The sequence below is a fragment of the Cardiocondyla obscurior genome, linkage group LG10, assembly GCF_019399895.1.
Source record: "Cardiocondyla obscurior isolate alpha-2009 linkage group LG10, Cobs3.1, whole genome shotgun sequence".
NCBI classification, from domain to species: domain Eukaryota; kingdom Metazoa; phylum Arthropoda; class Insecta; order Hymenoptera; family Formicidae; genus Cardiocondyla; species Cardiocondyla obscurior.
In genome coordinates this window covers 2,503,751-2,526,991 of record NC_091873.1, presented here as the reverse complement: position 1 = coordinate 2,526,991, position 23,241 = coordinate 2,503,751, and the positions used below count along the sequence as shown (strand labels likewise).

The window sequence follows — 23,241 nt, the reverse complement described above, 5'->3', positions numbered from 1 at the left end:
TTCAAGCGAGAGAAAAAAAAAAAAAATCTACCGACTTCGGGATCGATGAGAAAGAAACCTATATTTCAAGAGGCGGAATGAGATATCCAAATACGTGAAGAAGATAAATGCAGCTCAATTAAGATGTTTATGCAAAACGATTTAATGCTATTAGAAGCCGGCGAATTAGACGTAAAGTGACGTGCTCAATCTTAAAGCGGCTCATAATAATTGGCCCGTGTCTGAGGCTCGAGCCTTGACTCAGTTACCTTAATAAGAAACGCCGAATGCAAGATCTATCGGTTTTCTCTTTCTTTCTCGGTCGTTCGCGCTCGTACCTGACACCATGAATCACTGTCGGAGAACGATTCGCCAACGATCGATCAAGAGCAAGTGTTAACGCGGTCGTAGGTGGAAAATCGCTAGGATATTTGTTTCGTCTGACGCGGCCTTTCATTATGAAATGACTGCTATCCCGTATTTATCTTTCTTCGTAAATTACATTCTTCTCACGTTCGTTTACGTTTCGCGATCCCATCGCTGATTTGATCGCCCAAAGATAGCCGGTAATCTCGGGACGTTTATCATTTACGTTTATCGATTGCGTTAATTTCATTGCGCAGTGAGTCAACCGCATTTTTTTTTTTCTTTTTTTAAATGTCTGAATTCTTATTTTCCCATTGGCACTTTTTAGGAAAATATATATTTGATTTTATTAAGATCTACTGCGTGGCATAGTCACGCTTTTGTTTTCGAGAAACACGTCTGGCCCACCTGACTGTTTTGTCTCACTTATTTTTATTTAAAGTATGGAAAAATTAAGTTTAAGAATCTATGATATTAAGATATTACGTACCGGCACGGAAGATTTCGCCGCATCCATCGCAACGGCTGGCGAATTGGGCGTCGTAGCAGTTGCCGCAATAGATCTTGTCCACCTTGCTGCCGAACTGTTTATCCACCAAGGACACTCTGCACCTGTTGCAGAGGAAGCAAGCCTCATGCCAGTGCTTATCCTTGTACGATAAATCCTGAAAATGACATTAGACTATGTTAATAACATTTATCTACTCATCGCTTATTATTTGTATTATATTGCGTCTCTCTTAAGTCTGAAAAAATTTTTATCCCGAAAGAGTCAAGATCCTACTGAGCGTTGAATTATCGAAATAATTTTTTAAAAGTGATTGCGAATGTCGAGATCACGGAAATTATTAAAAGTCAAATGCATTACGTAATTGCGCGCGGTGATGATGATCATGGAGGAAAATAACGTCTTCACCGCAGGTCGATGATTTTTGCGCGTGGGAGCGAACGAAATATTACAATAAAATGATCGCGAGCGGGAAAGAGAGAGCGGAAATCGGTGCTCGGAGCCGATACACGGCACCTGCATCATCGCTTCTATTTCTAGAAATGAGTAAGTCAACGCCCATGCGTCTCTCCATCTATTGACACCGGGTCTCGTAATCATTTGACGGCCGCTAATTACGCCTTTAGGCTGTCCAGCGGACAATGTAATTTATCGTTCGCGTACGCATCGAAAATGCGTAACCTAGCCAAGAACGTTCAATTCATTATTCAAGGACAATTTTCTGGACGATCACGACTTTGCATAAATTTTTTTTCTTTTTTTCACACGCAAATATACAGTCTCAAAAGACGTCAGTCTATTGTTACGTCTCGTTTTCTTATAATCGACAATAATAATATTTGTCTCGAACATCAACACGTTGGAATATTGCACAGACTTTAAACTGTTTAAATTAAATAAAACTTTAATCTGAATAAATAAAAAAAAAAAATTTTTTAACAAGTTACATATCTGATTTGTTTTATTTCACAAAAATACCTTGGAGTCGATGCCAATAATTTTGTTGCATTCCTCGCAGCCATTGGCGAAAACGCTTTCGTAGCACTTAATGCAGTAAGGATGCTCGTCTCTAAGAACGTAACGCTGTCCTGTCAGGGATTCGTCGCACTGCCAGCAACAGAAGTGGCCGCTGTGCCAGTCCTTGCTCATCGCCTTTGTGTATTCGCCACTGAAAATCAACTGCAACGCGAATACCAAGAATTTAGAATTCGTGACGCCCTCGTGGAGAATTGTCTCAGAGCTTTTACATCAATCAGTTGCATGATTCTGTATCGAAACTAAAATGTTTTCTAATGGTAAGTCAAATTTGTAAGTCTTGTGTGATGTTCTTCAAATTGAGAAATTATAAGGAGCTCCATAAATATTAAAAGTAAAAAATTGCGAATTATAATAAACGTAATAAAATTAAAATTTTTTTTAATTGTCACGTACTTGAAAACAGTATACAAAAATATTAAACTCCTTACAATTTCTTTTTTATGAACACACTCCACTACACGATTAAGTAAGAGGAAAAGTACGATTTAACAGAAGAGATATTTTATGTTATATTTGTCATTAATTTAGTTTACGTTGCTTCGTATATATTTTTATGTAAATCAGTTTGTTTTAATCGAGAAAGAGTTTCGTTCAATGTTTGCGTAGTGGTACTTTGACTTTATTGCTACAAACTACGACGTAATGTGCAACGTTCTTGTTGGAATTGGTAGTTTCATGTTCGCCATGTAACAATGTGATTGTCTAAAATATATCGATTATTTAAGTTTGTTATATAATGTTATTTTTTTTTTTTTTGTAATTAATAGTACAAATTTATAAATTTTAATTATTTATTATGTTCGTTATCGTTATTACCTTCAAGCCAAAAAATTTGCTACACATTTTAAGCTGTGCTTAATTTATACGCTGATTTTGAAAAGTATATAATAATACCGAGAGAGAAAATCATTTGCAACAGTTAAAACGTTACCTCAAAAAGTTTTGCGGGGATAAAAATAATCTTCCACCTTAATTCGAGATAATTGGAAATAAAAATTAAAGTATTATGTTTTGCAGTCTCATTGATAATTCTTTCGATCGCTTTAATGTTCATGTATTATACGTGATCGACGGAATCGTTGATACGTGCTGGGTAATATGTACCTTGGATGAGTGCTGTTGTATGTGCTGGCTGAGTATTTCTGTACAAAGTCATATCTATCGTGACGCGCGTATGACTGTACAAATTTTGTTTTAAACGTTTTCATCGCACGAATGAAACAAGTGTTTTTTCTTTGCTCTCTTAAGAGCATTTACTTGCTTTAGCAGCCTTCGAAAAACAGTCAAATGACGAGAAAATAGAGATATAGATCTTTAAATTATATATACTTTGCAATATCCAATAATTGCATTCCTGAAAAACACATGAATAATAAAATTAAAACCGTACAATTTTTCTCACGCAGATTACTCTTGAATTTTTCCTGGCGCTTTGAGTAACGCAAGGCACACGTATTGATATAATTTTAAACAATAAACTCCAGATATCATATTTAATTTACGTATAATATATCGTTCCATTCAAATTGTTTCAAAAATTCTTCTATTTGCATTTAATATTTTAATTTGACAATTTCAGAAGTAAAATACACTACCCACATGTTCTTTTTATTTCAGCAGAAAAAGAAAGTCATGTAATGGTTTTCAAAGGCTGGCAAAATAATCACGCGGTCTTACGAAAGAAAGGGGCCATTTCTCTTTTTCTTATGTAATTTTGGAAAGGTTCGAGTTCCTGGAGCGTCACCCTAGTCCTTGCCAAGATACGGCAAGGTACGTCCGCCGGATTGTGATCCGCAGTCACGAAATGTCAGGAGGATATCCGGAGAGGATCATTCACGACGAGTGATATCGTTTTAGATACGGCAAGTGCGGTCTTTGCGTGACGAGATTGAAACGCGATGCCTGAAGTTAATCTTTCTACACCCGCGAGTATTTTCGTCCGCTCGTAAACCGTACGGGTTCCAGCGAACAGAGTAAAAGGGTATCTGTGATTGAACGCATCGTCGTCTTCCATCGTCGCGATTGAAAAACGAAGTCACAGCACGCTGAAAGTTTTTTTAAATGTCGTTATTAAAATTTAAAAGACGAATTACTGAAACGAACGTATCGTTTGTTACAAAAAAAAAATGTGTTGCTTCTTGGGATGGGGCGTCAAAAATTTTTCAGCAATTTTGGATCACTACTTTTTAACGATTTACATTGTGGTTCTACTTGATAAAGAAAAGAAAAAAAAGAATCACTTGAAATCGGCAACAAACTTGGCGCGACCGGCTTCCGAATGTTCGCATTACGATCGCGCGCGCGTAATTTTCGGGGGTGACGCTCGCAAAATCCCGTTCTCGGATGACGCGAATCGTGATGAGCGCGACGGTGATTACGACGACGATGACGGGCCGTCGTTAAGACGAAAACGTAAGAAAGAAGAAGTGCTAAAGAGGCTATGCGGGTCTGCCGGATTGTATCGTCAGCCAGCACATACTCTTCGATGGCGTGGTGGTTGTTCTGCGTGCTGTCGACCTCGGTGATCGTGACCTCCGACGCGTTTTGATCGTGGCTTTCCCGACGCTTGGTCGTCTTCTTCACTTTGCGCACCTTGCGCTCAGTGGTCGTGTACACTACACTGTCTACGTCCGCCATCTCTGTGTTCTACCCTCTTCCGTCTTCTGTCGTCGCGATCCGTTCTCTCCTAGGCGACAGAATCAACTGCGGACTGTCGTATTCGGGCGATTCTCTCGAAAGGGTGAAAAGGACACGAGAAGAGAGGAAAACGAGAAGGGGAGAAAAAGAAAAAGAGAAAGAGCAAGGGAGAGAGAGAGAGAGACAGAGAGAGAGGGGAAGTACGCGAGTTTTTCGACGTCGTTTAGAAAAAGAAATCGGAGCAGCGAGATCTACTGGATCCGGGGCTGCTACTGTTCAGCGGCTTTCGAGCTTGCGAACTGACTGAAATCTAGGATCGGCCCGCTCCGGGCGTCATCATATCGGGACGCTATTTTCGGCGTCCCGACGACTCCAGAAACGCGCCGCACGCGCCCCTCTCCGTTGTCGCCCCCTTCGCCACCCTCCCTCATCTCATTCTTCCGCACTCTCCTCTCTCCGTCGTCCGACCGCTCTCCTTTCTCCGTCGCCCTTTTGCTGTTTCGTCTCTCTTTTGGCGTAGTCTCTCCTTCTCCCGAATCTCGATGCAGTGTGCCGGGTGCAACTTTTCTACGTTCCGCCCGTCCACTCTTTCTCCCTCTTTTTTCCTCCCCCCCTTCTCCTCCCCCGCGTTTCCTCGAGCTTCTCCGAGCTTCTTCATTCTCGTTGCTTCTTTTATGTATGATTTTCCAGTTCAGATCCCAGCGGCCGACGTTCTCGATGACTTCTCCGTTGCTTCCTCCCACTTTCTCCTCTTCTTCGCGCGGTTCTCTTCTTTTACGAGTATTTATGGAGCTGCCTGTATCTCCGATTTGAGCGAAGAAACAAAACGGAGTACGTCGGTTGTAGTCCGACGTGAATTCCGGAGCGGTTTGATTCCGCGCGGCTTCTGGGATCTTTCGATATTGAGAGAGCAACGGGGTTCCAAACTTCCGACGCGGGTGTATGCCTCATTAAATCCATCTCTTTGCAGCTTTATGCGCCGTGTTAAATCGTTGATGTCGCGTCGCTGTCGCCAACGACGTCGCCGTCGTTGTCGCCCCACTTGTACCGCATGCGACAGTCGCTTGAATATCCGAGAATCTATTTCTCATAGCCAAATGCGCGCTCGAATAATTAATTTAACGATTTATGATTGGCTACTACGATTGACCTCAATTAACACGTTACAGCCAGAAGCTTACCGTTTTCGCTAAAATATATATTTTATTCTTTTAATAACTAAAATAATTTTATCCTTTGTAAATTTTCGCGCTTAAACCTCAATGAATATTAATGCCTCATATTAATTGGGAAATTTAATTATTAGCTTACAATTTTCCGCGTGACGTTCAACAAAAGACACCCCCTACATTTATTTATTTAAAAGTAGTAGTTATATAATTTCCCAACGTTTCTGCCTGACGTATTTCGCCAACTCACATCAGACATCATATGTAAAATAAAGCACGAAAGAAGCATAAATGTCGCCCAGGTTTCGCTTCTCTTTCTGTTTCATTTCTCAAGCGTAGGGAGTGATTAATTAGTCTCCTCGCGAAAGGTTGCCGCAATAAAAATAGCGGACTTGTGGTCAGAGGGACACAACAAATCTCCGTTAGTTCATAAAAGCGCGGTATAAATATTCTTTAAGAGTGACGGCGCGCGACCATAAACCGAACCGTTTACGATCAACCATGAGCATTCCACTCGCGACTTTCGATGAGTTTTGCGACGAGACCGTACCGTTAACACTTTGACATTTAGTGTTATATCTATCTTTTTTAATTTTATGTATCTAGCCGGCGAAAATAGAGATCATCCCTTATTGGCACGCTTGCTCGCGCCGCCGTTCGCTGCGAAGGTATCGGATTGCCTGGGTTACGCGATTATAAAAATGCACCCTGTGACTCAGTGCTTCTCGTCGATTTTTTCTTCTCGAGTTCGTTAAAAAAAAAAAAAATTAAAAAAAAGAGACAGAAGGAAAGAAAGAAAAAGCTTCGCGGCGGCGTCTTGATCCCTTGCCAAACAGGTGGTTCCGAGCCACGCGCGTGGGAGCGTGGAAAAATAGAACTCGAACGAAAAGTAGAGACGAAGAGAGAAAGAGAGAGCAATCGGCGAGGTAATTGGGTCGGAATGTTTTCACACATCACCAATACCTCGGCCACCTACACGTGAAAAGACTCGGGCGAACGTTAATCCGCGTGACGTGGAACGCGAGTCTGCCGGTTCCTCGATTCACAGGAGTAACGAGAAGATAAAACCGAAAAAAAATGTACGCCTATCTTTCAAAGTGACCGGTGATAGTAATTTGTAAAAAACAAAAAAAAAAAAAAAATTATATTAGTCTTGGTTTTCTAGGGAATAAAACGTCGTTTTAAGATTACCATTACGATAAACCGCGAGCATTTTTATCACGTGTAATTCAAATAGTCGTAAAACGCGGAATTACATCGGTTATCGTTAATCGTGTACGTTAATAAATAAAGTATCGAAATAGCTGCTCGTAAATAATCGAGATAGCGAGATGTCACGGCGGAGATAAAGGACGCTCGCTGGTAATATAATATTACGGGAGGGCCGGAAGAGGGTGGAGATTAAAAATATTCCGACGACGGGTTCGCGGCGCGAAAAAGAATGAGGCATCCGATGAATTTCGGCGGTCTCGCCGGTGTCGTGTAAGTGTCGTGCTGGATAAACGCGCGCGCGCAATGTATACGTATATTATTTGTAGACGCGTATGAGATTGATATTTTGGGAGACCCCACGCGAGAAGCACACGGCACCAATAAACGCCGCGGCACCGACGAAAGTTCCGCACGAGTATCAAGTGCGTTTTGTCACGGCGTTTGTGTACTCGGTTCCGATACGAGAGCGTCCACTTCGCGAGATACATTCCCTTTGCGCCCCCAAAAGTTGCGCTGATAAAACAAACCGGCGCTAATTGATTCCAGCGTCGTAATTGCTCGCGGTGCTGGAACGTCGTGGGTATTTTTTTTTTTTTTTATACGTCTCGGGCGCGATTTCTAATTTTGACAGACACACTCACGCGATGCGAATATCAGTCGATTCCTCGACCAGCAGAACGAGTTTTTATGTCGCCGAAATAGTAGGCTGTCTAAAGTTTTAATCCGCCGTCTGCACGACGAGGTGCAGAAATATATGTATTTGAAATAATATATCGCGCGATTACGCAATCCTAGAGATTACACGGATATTGATTTTTACGAATATTCGGTGATAATTTAGCGACAGTAATTTTAATTGCAAATGAGCAATCAAACGTTCGGCTGCCGTAACGTCAATACTTGGCTACTTGTTTCGGAAAAGTGGGCGAAAACGCCTGACGATAAAACGTGCGTGGGATTCTTTAGTAACTAATGCTTACTTTGCGTAGCCAAATATTCGAAATATTTTGGGAACAAGTATTGCGCAAGATCGGAAGCGACTTGTACGAGATTCCGCGGGACGTGTCTGAACGCGAGAGAGATTTTCTCTCTCAGCGGAGCGAAAAATAAAGTTAGTGAACTCGCCGATTTATCTGAATCATCTCGTCGAATAATGTTTATTGACACATTGCACCGCGGAAATAAAAATCGTTGATCAACGATTATTTTTAGCCGTCAAATACGCCGGATATTAAAAGATTCCGTTTCGTGAAACCTACTCGTGGCTATAAATGCACGGATTCTGGACGCGGCAAGTAAATACAGAGAGGAAATCCCTTTTCACAATTTTCTTTCGAGCCCAACTTTCATAATTATTTTTATTATTTTATCTTCGGCAGTTTTACGTTTTATTTATTAAATTGGAAATTATTACTACGATTCAAGATCGATTTTGTTCTACAAGAATCGTCGTTTTGTGGTGTATTAATAGAAGCCACGTATTTTATAATTGCACGAATCCAATTAATAAACAAGCATTTAAAGAACTCGATATAAATATGTAATTAAATTAATTCCAACGTCGGTATTAAAATACTTACGACTATTTCTGTAACATTTACAGAAATATTTAAGGATTTAAGCAATTATAAAGTGACTTTTGGTTTAGCGTATTACCCAGAATGCTTTGTTCTGATCGGTGTCAGGTGTCGTGTATTGTATAGGTGGCTTTCCGGAACTCACATCCTCCGCGTCCACGAATTCGTCATCGTCCTCCTCGAGGGATGATTTTAATTTCGAATCCTCTCTTCGCCTCCAAATATATAGCCCCTCCGCATTGTCGAAAATGACATCCTTGATCTTTTTGTAATCTTCCTCGTTGGCGTCTTCGAAGCTAGATACCCTCAACGCTTCCGTTCTGGTTCTTCGTTCTACGGAGGTGACGGCGTTGGTCGCCGCGTAAATTTGCTTATCCTGGTCGTCCGACTGATCTCTCGAGCTGGATCGAAATCTTTTGCTCTTGAAAGATTTTCTGGCAGAGCTGCCTCGCGAGGACATGTCCCTTCTGCTTTCAGAGAGTCCGATGACGTTGTTGACTAGCTCTTCTAAGGCCTCGTCGTCCAGCAGTATATCTTCCAAAATAGTCTGTACTGCTACCGAGACGCTCTTTTTGCTCTCCGATCTAGACAACGACGGGCTATTAGTCGGAGACGTGTTCGTCGACATGTCTCTCAACAAATCGCAGACCGTCTGCACAGATATGTCAGACTTGCGGCGCTCCGGGTCGCGATTTTTCTTCGATTTTTTCGCGCTCAAATTCTCCGCTGATTTACTGACCTCCGCGTTTTTGGATTTTAGCCTCGTAGGCTTTCTCACGATCGTAGTAAAGGATTTGCCGGATCTCGGCTTTTTCTGACTGGGGAAGGTCCTCTCCGTTTCGTTCTCTTCGACGGCCAGACGAATGGCCGAGTTGAGTTTCGTAAGATCGTCGGAAAGCTTTTTCATTCTTTTGGAAATGTCGGCGTTTTTCGATTTTCTCGATAAATCTGGAGATTTCGAGGAGGATTTTCTCAGCGGCCTTCGCGTGATTTTTTTCTCCTCGTGATCGGATTCGTCGACCGATGACGCTGACCGCGAGTCTTTGTACTTTTTAATAATCGGAAACTCGTCAAATGATCTCATGGTGGGCGCTTCATTGCCTGAATCATTGTCGAAGGACGTGTCCACTTCGCTCGAGGAAGCGGATATTTTACTTTGCTCGTGAGAAAATGGGATCGGCGTCGGTATCCTGACGTATTTACTCGGCTCAGGCGGCGCGAGCGATCGCGCGACATCCTGTAAGCTTTCTCTGATTTCCGTATTGATTTCCTCAAGAATTTTTTTCGTTTTGACGTAATCGTCTTCGTCATCGTTGTCGTGATCGTTGTGGGGTCGTTCGGCTTGGACGGTCCACGTTCCGTCGTCCTCTCGTACGAGATAACTAAAGTCTGGACTGAGCCTCGAATCCGGACTGAGCCTCGAGTCCGGCCTAGAGCCGCCGAGCAAGTACCTGGTGCTGCATTCCGACAATGTGCTTCGGCCGTCGTAGTTTCTGTCCAAAGACCGAAGCTCGTTCCGCACTCTCAGACTGTACTCGTGCAAGTTTTCGAGCTTGTGCCGGGCGTCGCGTGGCAGTCTTACGTCGATGGAGTGGCTGAAGCTGCAAAGCGAGTCATGAATACTCTGTATGTCATTGCTAGCCGGCTCGTGATACGAGAGACACGGTGTCGGTGGATTAATGCTGATCACCACGCTGTCAGACGCGTGTCGCAGGCACGCCAGCAGCTCCAGCACACCGACGCAGCCGACCAACACCGACAGCAATAAACCCATCTTGGAATTAATCGCTGAGAGTAATTCGAATTATCCTCGAGCGAGAATGCTTCGTGAATTTATTTTCCAGACAGAAATTCATGTGCGTTTTTTAACTAATACTTTTTTTTCTTTTTCTTTTTTTTTTTTTTTTTTTTTAATAATATCGATTATTGAAACTGCAGTTCCGCTCGTATTGTTAGTTATACTTGTCAGATGTCCCGTTGCACAATTCAAATGAGTGTTCTCGTACTTTCAATTAGCTATAAATAATCATGTTCTGGCAGCGTTTCGAATGATGATCTAATTCTTCACTTTTCATCAAACAAGATCGCATCGCTGCTAATTTTAACTTCGCAAACGTCATTAAATATCAAACGACAGTTATGCAACAAATTTTTTTCTTATTTAAAAAATATCGAGCGCAGATTTTTTTCATTCAACGGAAATTGCCGTATGCGGTCCAGTACTTTTCTTTTTTTTTTTTTCTGCTTGGGAAATCGTTGACGAATGATGTAACGAAAGAAAGAGGGCGAGGGAGTGGAGTGCGCTAAGTTTCTGGAAGTTATGCGGAAGTTATCCTTGGAATAATATGCCTACCTTTCTTCGATCATTTTCACGATATCTATACCGCGCGATCGGGAGAACGTGCGAAATCTTTATTTCGAAAACAGTCGCAGTTCGTGATCTCACAAGTGTGGATGAGTACTCCGGTATTCCTGTCGATGTGAGATAATTTTGGCAGGCGCCGCGCGAGCGCGAGAACTCAATTCCAACACTTATTTTTTACTTCGGATTCACGCAGGATCCTCAGAAATATTCCTGCGAGTGTTCTCCATTCGGCGCGGCGCCAACGTTCTCTCGAGGGGAGTGCCCAGCGACGATTCCGGCGTGAGACAAATTTGAGACTTCCTGAGATCTCTCGCAGTCGCGTTCAAATAACAAGCGGTACAATACATGAGAGACTCCACTTTATGTAACGTTCTCGATATTTCTCTAAGTTCTTCCGAAGTGCCATTGGTATCCCAGCGTTCCCTCCTGAAAGCATCGTCCGGATCGGAAGGCCCTCGACCTTTTCGCGCGAGGCGGGTTCGCGGTGCGAGGTGCGAGACCACCGGGTCTCTCGAAACCACGGCAGTAATTCTTGGTGTCAGTGACGTCACCGGGAAGACAGACGACGATTACGCGATCGCGAGAGAGGGGCCGGACCACCCACGCGTCACTCTGATCCACCACTAAGAACGTAGTGCACGTTCTCCACTCGTCGACGTAGACGGCGGTCCCGCGCCTCTCGGCTCCTTTTTCTTTTTTTTTTTTCCACCCCCTTTTCCCTGCCTTTCTCTACCCCTTCGGCGCCCGGTGTCTGTACAGAATGAGCGGCTGTCCGGACGCGAGGATCATGTCCGATTCACGCGATTATCGGCTTATCCATGCGGCCGGATGGCGGCCGGAGCACTGTTTTATTTTCCGCGGGCAAAAGCGGCTGGCCAGGCTGGTGGCCGTCGGCTCGTTATGTCTCGACGTCGACGTCGACGGTCGCGGGACGTGTCGGGTACGATGCGCGGGGCCCCCGGGTAAAGGCTAAAGTTAGCCCGAATGTCCCTGAACGGCGAATCCCAGTCCTTAATGCGCGATGCGATCGATTGGCGCGGACGGTAATTAGCAATGCCGATTTCGTAGCCGCAGAGTAAAGGCGGCACTCGCCGTCGCCGTCGCGTTGGCTGCCAATATCCTCGGCCATCGATCGTGTTCGTTTAATAAACGCAGCTTGTTCACGAGGAAAAAGCAAACTCGACGATATTTGAGTGTGAGCGCATCGAATGCAACTCTAGTTCGTTAGAACGTTCCGAATATTTCGTCCACGTCATTGACGCCGGCAGTCTCGTATTGCTGCCAGAGGCGTAAATCTGATATTTAAAGAGGTAAACAGAACGTTTGGGTTTTAATATACGATTATGTATATATGCACCAGCTTGGCGTTACTCAATTGACGATTTAATCTGATTCATATCTAGCCTGATTATCTGATATCTGTTATTTCTCCTTTTCACTTCGACTATTATCAGCCAAGATAAAAATTCCATCGCGTTATTGCAAATGTCAACGGAGCGTGGTGAAACATAGGCGAGATTAACTCTATAATAATTCTATAAGTAATAAACATCTTAACGCGTATGATTCTCTGCTATCGCTTTATATCGCCGAGAGTAATCGCGCGTCGAAGCCTCGTGCGCTTTTATTAACTGCTAAGGTACTTTTTACTTTTCCTCCGCAATATCAAATCGCATCCGAATAAAACGCATCTTGAAGCGAACCCATTCAATTCAAACAGTTCTAAATTCGTTGGTGGAAAATACGAAGGATTTATGTGCCCGAGTAATGGTCGAAGTAGAATTCCGCGCGACTATTAACAGGGTCAAGAATAATTCAACTGCAATTCTAAGCCGGCTCTGTGTTCGATGCGCCAGATACGTTTCATTCCGCACGCGCGGTGAATATCCGCGGTTAAAGGCGGCACGTTAACGCCGACGTTTCTCGGCTTGTGATTATCCCGAGAGCGGAGTGAGCTTCTGGCGTCACTCGATAGATTTTATTTCGGTTACCTCATCGGTTTGTACGGATCAACGTCAGAATTTCGCGATTCCCGATACCGCGCATTTTGCGCGCGGTACATCGCTCTGGCGCGCCTCCAAAGTGAGGATATCGGAGCGGCGGCCCCGGGATCGGGTCTCTTATCGAACCTTCAACGATCCGTATTCGCGAGCGACGCCACGAAAATGCGAGAGACTTAAATGCGACGGAATCCGAGAAATCGACTTTCACGAAAGCGACTGGCGCCGCCTCCCCCGCGGCAACTCGTCGATTTATCGCGTCGAAGTTGCGACGCAGCAAGGCGAGCAAGCGAGAAGATAGCGATGCGATCGCATGACAAAAATGCAGAGGCGCAATAAAAACACGTAATAAATGACGGCACGCGTTTTCTCATTGAGATCGAGCTGCGTGCTTCGTTGCGCGACGGAAGTCGAAACGTTTCGCTCGTGCAGTGGGCAGATGTAAACGCGAAACAAGAGCTTTTTGAAATTCTAATTGGAAATTTTTTAATAAAAGAGGAGATTAAAATTATAAAGAAGACATCGACACGATAATTAATTTTTCGAAATTAAAATATTAAATTGAGGAGAATTTAAAATGCACTAAAACTTAGTTCTACGTTTTATCGGACTGTTCTCTTTTTCTTTTTTTTTTTTTTTTCACCGAAGGCGCGATACGCTCCATTAAAATTCCACGAAGACGTGCAATGGAATTGGAGAATGAAAAATCGTGAGGCACGCGAGTGGGTGATGGAGCATCGGCTGCGCAATCCACCGGTCCGGACCACTTCCCCGACTGGTGCCTAAAATAAACGTGTATGTCGACAGCGTATCGGGATGCAAACTAAAATAAATCGGCGCTGCGTTTCGCGACGTCTCGCTTCGCGAATTTACTCGTCAGATTATCCGACGCGTCGAGTGTCCACTGGCACGCAATCGTGATTAATCTGAGAAATTCTGCACGGCTAGCCGATCCGTAATACAAGAGACCGTACATCGTTTCGGCTCATTAACTACTGTAATTACGGCTGTAACTATTTATGAACATTTACAGTTTTGATCCTTCTTCAAAAAGTATTTTAAAATATTTTACATCTTAATACGATTAAAAAAAAAAAAACGAGTAAATGATAAAAGAGATGTCTATATGATGTCAATTTGATGTTATAAATAGCCCCGCGGTGCTCAACAGTGAGCCGTTAAAGCGTTAAGCATACAAACGGACCTACGCTTTGTCGGGCGCGTTAAGCGGAGGACCTTGACTCTGCCCGTAAAAGCCAAGAACGGGCTCGAAGCAGTCTTTCCCCGCGTGTGTGCGCGCCGTTCCCAGGTAAATGGCTAATCGATGAGCCGTAAAAAAAAAGGCCAACGTCAAACACTTCAATTCTTGAGAGAGATCGATGGGCGTATAATCCAGATGTGAAAGAAACGCGTGCCCCGCGACATCGTATCCTATCAGAGGCACCGATGATGATCGGCGAGCGGTGGAGGTCGAAATTAGTCGACCTCCTTGCCCGCACCCGAGAGAGCCGGTTCTTCTGGAGGGAAACGGAACAATGCCAATGCTATTTCGGTCGATGATCGAACCAGTGGCCACGGTCGAAGAAAAGCGTGCCACCGGATCTGAAAAGCCCCGCAACTCGTTCGCGAGCCGACCGATTTAGATTAAAGTCGACGGAACTGAAGTCTAGACCGCGGCCGGGATTATTCCCTCGGGACCGCGGGCCCTCGTCTCTCTCGACATGACATCGGGTACACGTTACATCCAATCGGCCGTGATCTCGTTTCACGAGCTCGCGGGGCCGTTAATACAATCCTCTTTCTCGCTCTTTTTGCTCCCCACGGTTTCTTTTATCTTAAATTTAATACACGTTGGTGGCGCGTGACCTAAATTGTGGGCTGCATATTGCAAACTTGTTTTTATTGCGAAATATTTATTATTGAACTGTACTATTTGTTATATGGTATCAGACCGCGTAATGTTTTGCGAAGCAATACGAAAAAAAAAAAGAAAAAAAAATTGCTGCGCGAAATAAATTTTATTCACAAAATTCCTCAAATTTTTTTTCCTCCTGAAATTATTTGCAGGAAAGCGCGGAAAAGGTGTATCCGTAATAAATATAATTTAACGCAATTTCACTAAAGCGTACGAAAATATTTTAAAATATCACAGACATTTGAAAATTGATCATAAAAATAATTCTCAAAATTTAAAGCTGTTTACTTTAATAAAAATCCCGGAAGTGATTAAGAATGACAAATTTAGTCTGGCCGATCAAGATAAAACGCAGCTCTGGCAACCAGGAAATGGTCAAGTGCAAAGACCTAGCTAGAATGTCTGGTGTTCGAGAAGCGCGCAACCCCTTGCCATCGCATGGCATTCTTACCGACAAAAGTGTCACTGACATTTTAATTATTTTTAATGAACGTCTCAGCACCGTTAGACTCAAATATTTCTATTGTTAATGCATCAAAGTGATAACGACGTGAAACGTTAATTATTCATATTATGTTACTCAAATCGCAACAGAGTTTTTTTTTCCAATATTAATATATGTATGTACGTATAAATAAATATTGTGATATTTAAAATATGTTTTTGTTGCACTGATCAAAATTTAATTGGTCAAAAGAATTATATTACATTACTATAGTCAAGTGAATGAGCTATAATTAACACAAATGAGCGCGTTTACAGATACATTTTTAGCCGTTTGAATTGGCATCGAGCTGAACGGATAATGATCTTTTGCCACTAAAAGCTTTAACCAACATTCGTAATAAATTGCATCTAAAAGCAAAACCACGCTTTTACACAATTGGAACTAGAGACCAAACCGCAGTTTATTTACTGTTTGTTTATGCTTGTTCATGTTGCCTCGGCTACATTTTCAGTTTATGCCTCGGCAATAAATTAGTGGATCAAGAAACGACTGCTTGATAAATTACTTTGACGCGAGTGCCCATGTAATTTAAAGCGCGTAATTTAATTGCAATTAATTTACGTGGAACATAGAAGTTATTCGAGACTACGTATAAAACTGATATTAAAGAGTTATCAAGCCCTGGTAAACGGTTCATAATATCGATTTTCATGCAGCGGTTGCACGTTGTAAAAATGGTGCTCGCTGAAATAGACAATATGCCAGAATTTTACGGTGACGCTATTACGACACGTTGCGCCATTGTTACGCTATGCTTTCATATAAAACCCGCCGGTCGCTAGTTCGGTGCTCAGAACACTTGCAAAGTTTCGATGGAAAGCTTCGGCGATCGTACCAAAGCAACCGCGTACACCCACAAAAATCGAGACCGCCATTTATATCGAGAATATTTTGCGATTTTGTGCCGAAGTAAGCTGCCGCTACGTTTTTACGCGCGATCTTTTCGGACAAGTTATGCCGGCAATATTTAATATACATTAATTTTTATCGCAACCGGTCGTCACTGCTTCTTATTTCATTATCACGTCATTTTCGCCGCGGGCGGAACAATCTCTAATTTACACCGTCGCGACATCGCAAATATATGTATACGTGAATTTGTCTCTGTGTAATCTGTCTTGTATCCTTAGGCGCGCATTGTAATTTCGCGAGATGTCCCCGCGGGTGCAAATGGGAGAGGGAAAAATGTGTGCTTTGTTCGGGGGAGGGCAGTGTTTGCGTACTTTATTATCAGATGTACAGACATAAATCGATTAGCGTGTGGGTCATTTCATCAAAGTCCTTACCGTCCCACATGACTTTTACGCGACGACTTTTCATTCCGATCTTTCAGACGCCTTGGCAGTCGGACCCGTAAACACTTTTCCTTCGAGCGATTATCGCGCAACCGTGTCTGACTACGCGCTGGCGCACTTCACTTACCGAAATCCAAAACCACCTTTCTCGAATGACCGCAGGCCGTGCTCGTCACGAAGGATTTCGTGTCAGGGAAAGGCGCGGTCACTGGTTTTTTTTTCTTTTTCTTTCTTTTTTTTTCTTTTTATTTGTCGTATTTTGTCAATCGGTACGACAGACTAGAGAAGAGTTACCCGCTTTTTCCGTACGGATCAAAAGGATATCATACTACCGCGATAAGGACATTAGATTTATTCGCGCGCTTTCGTCGTCTTTCGTTCCCTTCCTGAAACTCTCTGACTGGCTCTAATAAAAGACCCGAACGGGTCAGTCTCTAGATCCCATCGTGGTGGGAGCTTCGACAAGGAATTAAAATAGATTACCGACCGGCGCGACTTCCGGTTGGATTAAAACCAGCTTCGACCAATATTTCTCGACGAAGCAGCTGATACTTTTCATATTTTGTGGGTGAACTCTGTGACTTCGAAGAATCCGTGTTACGTAAATCAAATTATGTAAACGTACACTACATGAATTACAGCAGTATAACGTAAAAGACCTCGCAAGACCCTTAAGGACTTTTATTTTATTCCGTTAATTTTTTAAATTTTATTTTAATTATTAATTTATTTTAATGTAATTATTTCAATTTATTTTAATTTTATTATTTAATTTAGAATATTAGATGTTTTTTTTTTAATTAGTTTGAAGTCATCTTCCATAAAAAAGTATTATGCCGGAACGTCAATAATCTTCGGACTCAAAGCGACGGAAGGCTCTTCGCGTATTTTGAAACTAATAAAATTTTTTTGATTGACGTGAACAAATTTATGATAAGCTCTTCAGAATGCTCAGTGTTTCTAAATTGCTTAATAAAAATATATTTATTATTGTCAACGTCTTTGACGTAATATTTCGTGTAAATTGTTACGACCCGCCAACTGGCTTCATGGTTCACAATGAAAAACTGAGAATCTTGGCGCATAAATCGGCGGCTCGCGTTGTCGCAGTATAATTTGCATTGCGCAGTTCCGAAAGTGACGAACGGCCGACTATGATGTTCCTCCGCTATCTTACTCGATCTCTATTTTCGTTCATCTAAATAAAGCCGAAAGTGGCCCAGTTTCTATGCAACAAGCGAAACAACAGCGTGCAATCACGCGACGTTTAATATTATTCTTCGGATATTTTAATAAGGCTAACGCCTTTCTTAATTCCACATATTGCATCAGCTTATGTAGTATTTCGTAACGTACAAATACGACCCAAAAATTATACGCAAATTGCAACATATTATTATTAAAAATGCAAATACTTGAAAGTTTCATTTTAAACGACTGCACGGATAATATTAAATTCAATTACACGCGACAGAGATCAGTTTGCCTCGCGAATCTCATTCGAAAGATTCGCGTCTTCGTGGAAAAATCAATTAAAATTTAGAAAAAAAATGTGTTTATTGAAAACCAAATTGCCGAGCCCGATTCGAACGTCCACCTTGACGGCAACGTTTATATTTGGGTCACTGAGATTTCAGGTTTTCTTAATGCAAAGGCAATGCCGTCGGTGTAATAAACGTCTCGCGAAATGATGTACGATACGAGGCACAGCCTTACGACGTCGCGAGAACGCCTTACATGGATAAGACGACTTCGTCGACGTCCCGAGAAGGAATATCAGATACGATCGGATTGCGCGTAATTGATTCTGTGGAGTTTCAGTATTAAAATGTAAACCATTAAATACCGCGACTGTAATCCTTCCACCTTTTTTTTATTATTCGTAAATCTACATTTCGCGTTGTTTTATTTATTTTTTTATTTTTTATTTTTATTTTATTTTATTTTTTTGTACAATTTTACTTTTATCGAGCACAGGCGCTTTATGGCCATTCGTATACGATCGCTAATGACGATTTCGCAAATAGTTGTTTCACGAATTAAGTAGACAGTACCGTTGCCGGTAAAGCAGAAGGCTGAGGATAAACTTGTTAACCACTGCGGTCTGACAATTACCTACTTCGACTACTGCGCCGGTTTTCCTTCGTTAACGCCCAACGATAATTCTCTTTATCATAGCTATAATCTCATTATTGTAAATAATGGATGTGCTTTTTAAATAAACACAATATTTTATCCACTCCAAGTGTCTCTAATTATTCCTACGCCAATCATAATTAATTTATTAATGAAAAATTTAGAAATCTCTATATATGTTACAAAATGAGATTTGTACTTAATTCTCATTTAAAAACTTTAATGTGACATTAACATTTGTTATTTAAAATAAATGTAATTTAAAATAAAATTCTATAAAATTATTTTTCTTTAAATTATAAAATTCTTATATTACTGCACATTATGCAGTCAAAGTACCAAAACTTTTTAAGCAGGGATAATCACCGGACACGATTTATTTTAATTAAACAATAATCGTACTATTTTAAAATATGTAATACAAATATAAGTACTCACCTCATCGCATGCTGCGCATCTCGGTTTAAGTTGTTCCGCATAATGCCTCTCACAATAAAGCACATCCTCGTGTACACAATAAGCAAGATCGACCAGGAGCTCTTTGCAATCCTCGCATCTGAAGCACGTTGGATGATAGAAGAGACCCAATTTACTGGCTGACACAGCGAGACTGCCGTATTTCAAAGGCGATTCGCACGCGCCGCACTCCTGAAAGGCAAAATCCTGGTTATTAGAAACTTCTAATGGACGTCAATGTTGATTCCTTACATCAAAACGTCGCGCGCTCCAATTTATTTTTAATGTCACCTTATGAGGTGACATTAAAAATAAATTGGAAAATATAAATAAATATTGGAAAATATTTTGTCGTAAAAAAAGCTCGTGAATTGTATACAATTTACGAGCTTTTTTTTACGACAAAATATTTTCTATATGTACACTGAAAAGCAGATATGGCATTTGCTTCGGCACGGCGGCTAGCGTACGTGTCCTTAGCGTGGTGTCCGTAAAGTCACACACTATCACACACGAAGCGCCGCAACACGTACGTAACGGAGCGCGGGTTGCCGAGGACTGAGGGGGAACGCACCCTTCTACTACCACCCAAGTCCACGGCGGCCGAGGGAGGGAATCGAGCGGGGGGAAATTACGTACGCTAACCGCTGCAAATGTCATATTTGCCTTTCAGTGCATATATTACATTAAATATTAATAAATTTTTTTTTTAATACTTGTAAAACAGTTAAAACTCACGAGATCTCTCTCGACAACTTCCTGCACGCTACCGATGTCCAGAGCGATCTCATTCCTGGCGGCCATAAAATCATCTGCGCTGCTGGCATGTTTGGGATCTAAGTGGCGACAGTAAGCTCGCGCTAAGTCCTGTTTAGGCAATTGGAACGTCAATTGGCGATCTCTGTGACGCTCGCCGGGCGTGCCGAGTCTTGGTACAGCGATTTCCGGTAGCATCGAGAAGTATTCTTCCACCTGTGGATTAAAATAATTCTTTTTTATTACATAAACTGTGTAATTTTACATGTACAATAAAAGGTAAAATAATTGTTATAGCAACTTTAACGAGATGTGTATTTACGCGATTTATTGTCACGCGCGGAGTACTGGAAACATCGTAAATGCATCGCGGTGCTAATCTATCGCGAGTGGCTGTCAGACTCGTAAAAAAATTAGGAACGACCGTAATAAAGCACGGGGAGGTGATAAAAACCAATTCTGAGCCATAATGTTCGCCACGGGATTTTTTGAAAAATATTGAAGATTGGCGGCACGCCAAGATTCTCGCCGGTCGTCAAACGTTTTGCACGTCTATTTTGTTATGCACGCTTCTCTCCTACCTTTTATCCACCCACAATCACCCGTTATTATCCCATTCGCTTCGCGATATAAACCGCAAACGGCCGTTTAGGAAAACCGCCTTGGTTAAATGCGCGAACTCCGCTTGCACAGCGACGAATGCGTTTCACGACATTGAAATAAATAAATAAAAAAAAAAAAAAGAAAAACTTTTAAAGAGATATTTTTAATCGGCTCAACGATAAAAAATTAAAGAAAAACGAGTTTTATGAAATATATAGAAATATAAAAAACAAAGAGGAAAAAACCTTATGCGATGGAAGTCCAGGAGGTGCCCAGGCGAGGCCTCTTTCTCTGGGGTCCACACCGATAGGTCCGTTCGATTCGTCGCCTTTAAGTCCCAAACGGGATCTGACAGACACCCATTCTTCGTGGCAAACATCGTGAGCCTCGCGTGGACACTTGCAGCTAGTGCAGTTTTTTCTGAAAAAAAAAAAAAATAAAAATAAAAAACACGTCACTTAAACGTCAGTTCTTTAACTCGTGCAACAAAATTTGTCCATTATGCGTGATTCAATTAAAATCTTTCAATCAAATCTCTTTTATTAAGGAAAAAAAAGGTCCTTCGATAAATATTTGTCGCGTGTAGTTGATTAACTCTAGAAATGGGGTGCTGTAATAAAGTATCCAATAAACTTTTATTACCTATTCATACGCTCATGTGTCGATAATTACATAATTAAGCAGAATACAATACTATTAATTTTTTCTTTTTTTTGTGAAAATCTAATTGTATTTTTCTTGTAACTTTTATTTATCATTACTCAGTTAATTGTATAAAACGTTCGCCAATAGCTTTGCAAAAATTATTATTATTTTACCAATTCACTGATTTATTACGCTCTTAAGCTAAGTGCCACTGTTGCGTTAGTTAATTAAATCAAACGTCAAATGAGCTGTTAATAAAGTAAGATGCCATAAAAAGGTGAGAATAACGACTGTTGTAATTTCTACATAAAAAAAAAATTAGAAGAAAATAAAAAGGTAAGCTTTAACAACTGAAAAATGCATTAAATATAAACGGTAAATAAAGAATTATTGCAGCATTGCGAAATTTAAGAATACGAAGATTGCGTCGCGCTGCATTTAAATCTCATTCGCGACCTTAAATTCGCAACAACGTTGATGAATCGTAGGTCGATTAGCGAATAGCCTTGCGGCCGATTAGCATCAATAATACGTAACATTTGCAGCGAGGTGTGCGAGAGATATCAATATCCATATCTATGCGACGCGTGGGTGCGACAGGAAACTTTTACTCGTGAAAAAGAGCGCGCGGGTGACTCCGGATCGATACCAGCACTACCGTATCGAACGGCGATCGTATAATCAAGGGGATGCATTTGCGCCGGACGTTTATCGTAGCTTCACCGCACCCTTCCGGAACTCGTTCCCAAGGTCGCCAGGACCCTTCGCCGCTAATGCCAGAGAGACCTTCTCCCGCAATTATATCTATGCCTCTCTTGTACGCGATAGCAGGCGGATAAGAACTCAAATTATCGCGCAAGAATATATTCTCTTTCCCTTTTCACTCGTGTTTTTATTTCAAGAGCCATTTCCGTGCGTAATACAACCGACGTCGACTTTAAATTTGCTATTTAATATTTAATAAATTACGTCTGATTTAATTTACTTGAAGTATAAATTTATATTACATTAAATTTAATAGGATTATTAATATGTAATATAATAAATTAAAGTGACGAAAAATCCAAAAAGGTTTTAATCGCATTAATTTTACTTAAAACCGATAAAGGGTAAAATTTGCAATGAAATGCAGAACGTTAAAGGCGAGCAATTTTTCATCGTGCGAAGCGTCTCCGAGGGCGTATCATCGGTAATTTCCGTAATGCCACGTTTATAATGTCAGTCGTACAATTACCTCGTTTGCAAGCGAACCGTAATTCGCGGTTTTTTACGAGAAATCTTGCGCTATAAAAAAATCCTCGTAGATTCAAATAAGTGTCCCAGTGAAAAATGATGACTGAAAAGACATCGAATCAGCGGTATTCGATTAAATTGACGGTAAATAACGTTGTCTTAAGTTTCATTTTCACCGTTGCAGGTTTCATTATTCATTAGGTTTTATTCATTATTTGCTTGCGATAATATATCTACTACTATCGTGTATATGGTTTACTTTATGATTCAGTAATCGAGGCTTAGAAACATCAAAGACGGGGTTTTATTTCGGGATCACATGAGATATCGATACGACGAATTAATTTTACAAGTGGAAGACGTGACGCGCGAAATGGCGTGATAAATTCCACGCAACTTTTTTTTGTTGTTTTTATAGAGGTGTAAAAAAAACGTGTCGAGAAAGTGCAAAGGAGAAAAAGTGCGAAAGTCGAAAGAGTGGAGAAACGCAATGCGCCTTGTCGTCAACTTATATTAACGCGACTGAGCGAGACAGAAAAAAAAGAACAAACAAAAAACCGTTTTTTGTATTATAATAACTGATTTCATACAGCTAGATATTAAAAAAAAAATTTTTTCTCAATATTATACGAAGAATCATAGAATAAAATTTTGTTGTATCTTATATAATAAGAAAACGTAACGTTAAGAGGAAGCAGAAGAAGACTGCGCACTTGATAAAATCTGGTTCGCAAGCAAACGTGGCAGCGTGAAAAATCAACTTCATTAACCTACAAATGTAGTCCAACATAAATCATTCAGTTGGGTTTGGCTTGGCGCTGCTTGCCGGTCGTCTTCCATCGT

At 41.4% G+C, this 23,241-nt stretch overlaps 1 protein-coding gene across 12 annotated transcripts in view; it reads right to left on the bottom strand.

The window, feature by feature from the left end:
- Lmpt (four and a half LIM domains protein limpet) overlaps window positions 1-23,241 on the bottom strand; it is a 92,109-nt gene that overhangs the window by 10,015 nt on the left and 58,853 nt on the right. For 8 of the 12 annotated variants that reach the window (XM_070662563.1, XM_070662564.1, XM_070662565.1 and 5 more), the window contains 5 exons: window positions 20,766-20,940; window positions 19,900-20,133; window positions 19,144-19,353; window positions 1,832-2,032; window positions 836-1,010 (listed from right to left, as the gene is read on the bottom strand). In XM_070662563.1, coding sequence (XP_070518664.1) covers window positions 836-1,010; window positions 1,832-2,032; window positions 19,144-19,353; window positions 19,900-20,133; window positions 20,766-20,940 — 995 coding nt within the window. The other 4 variants (XM_070662559.1, XM_070662560.1, XM_070662568.1 and 1 more) reach the window with 4 other exon arrangements.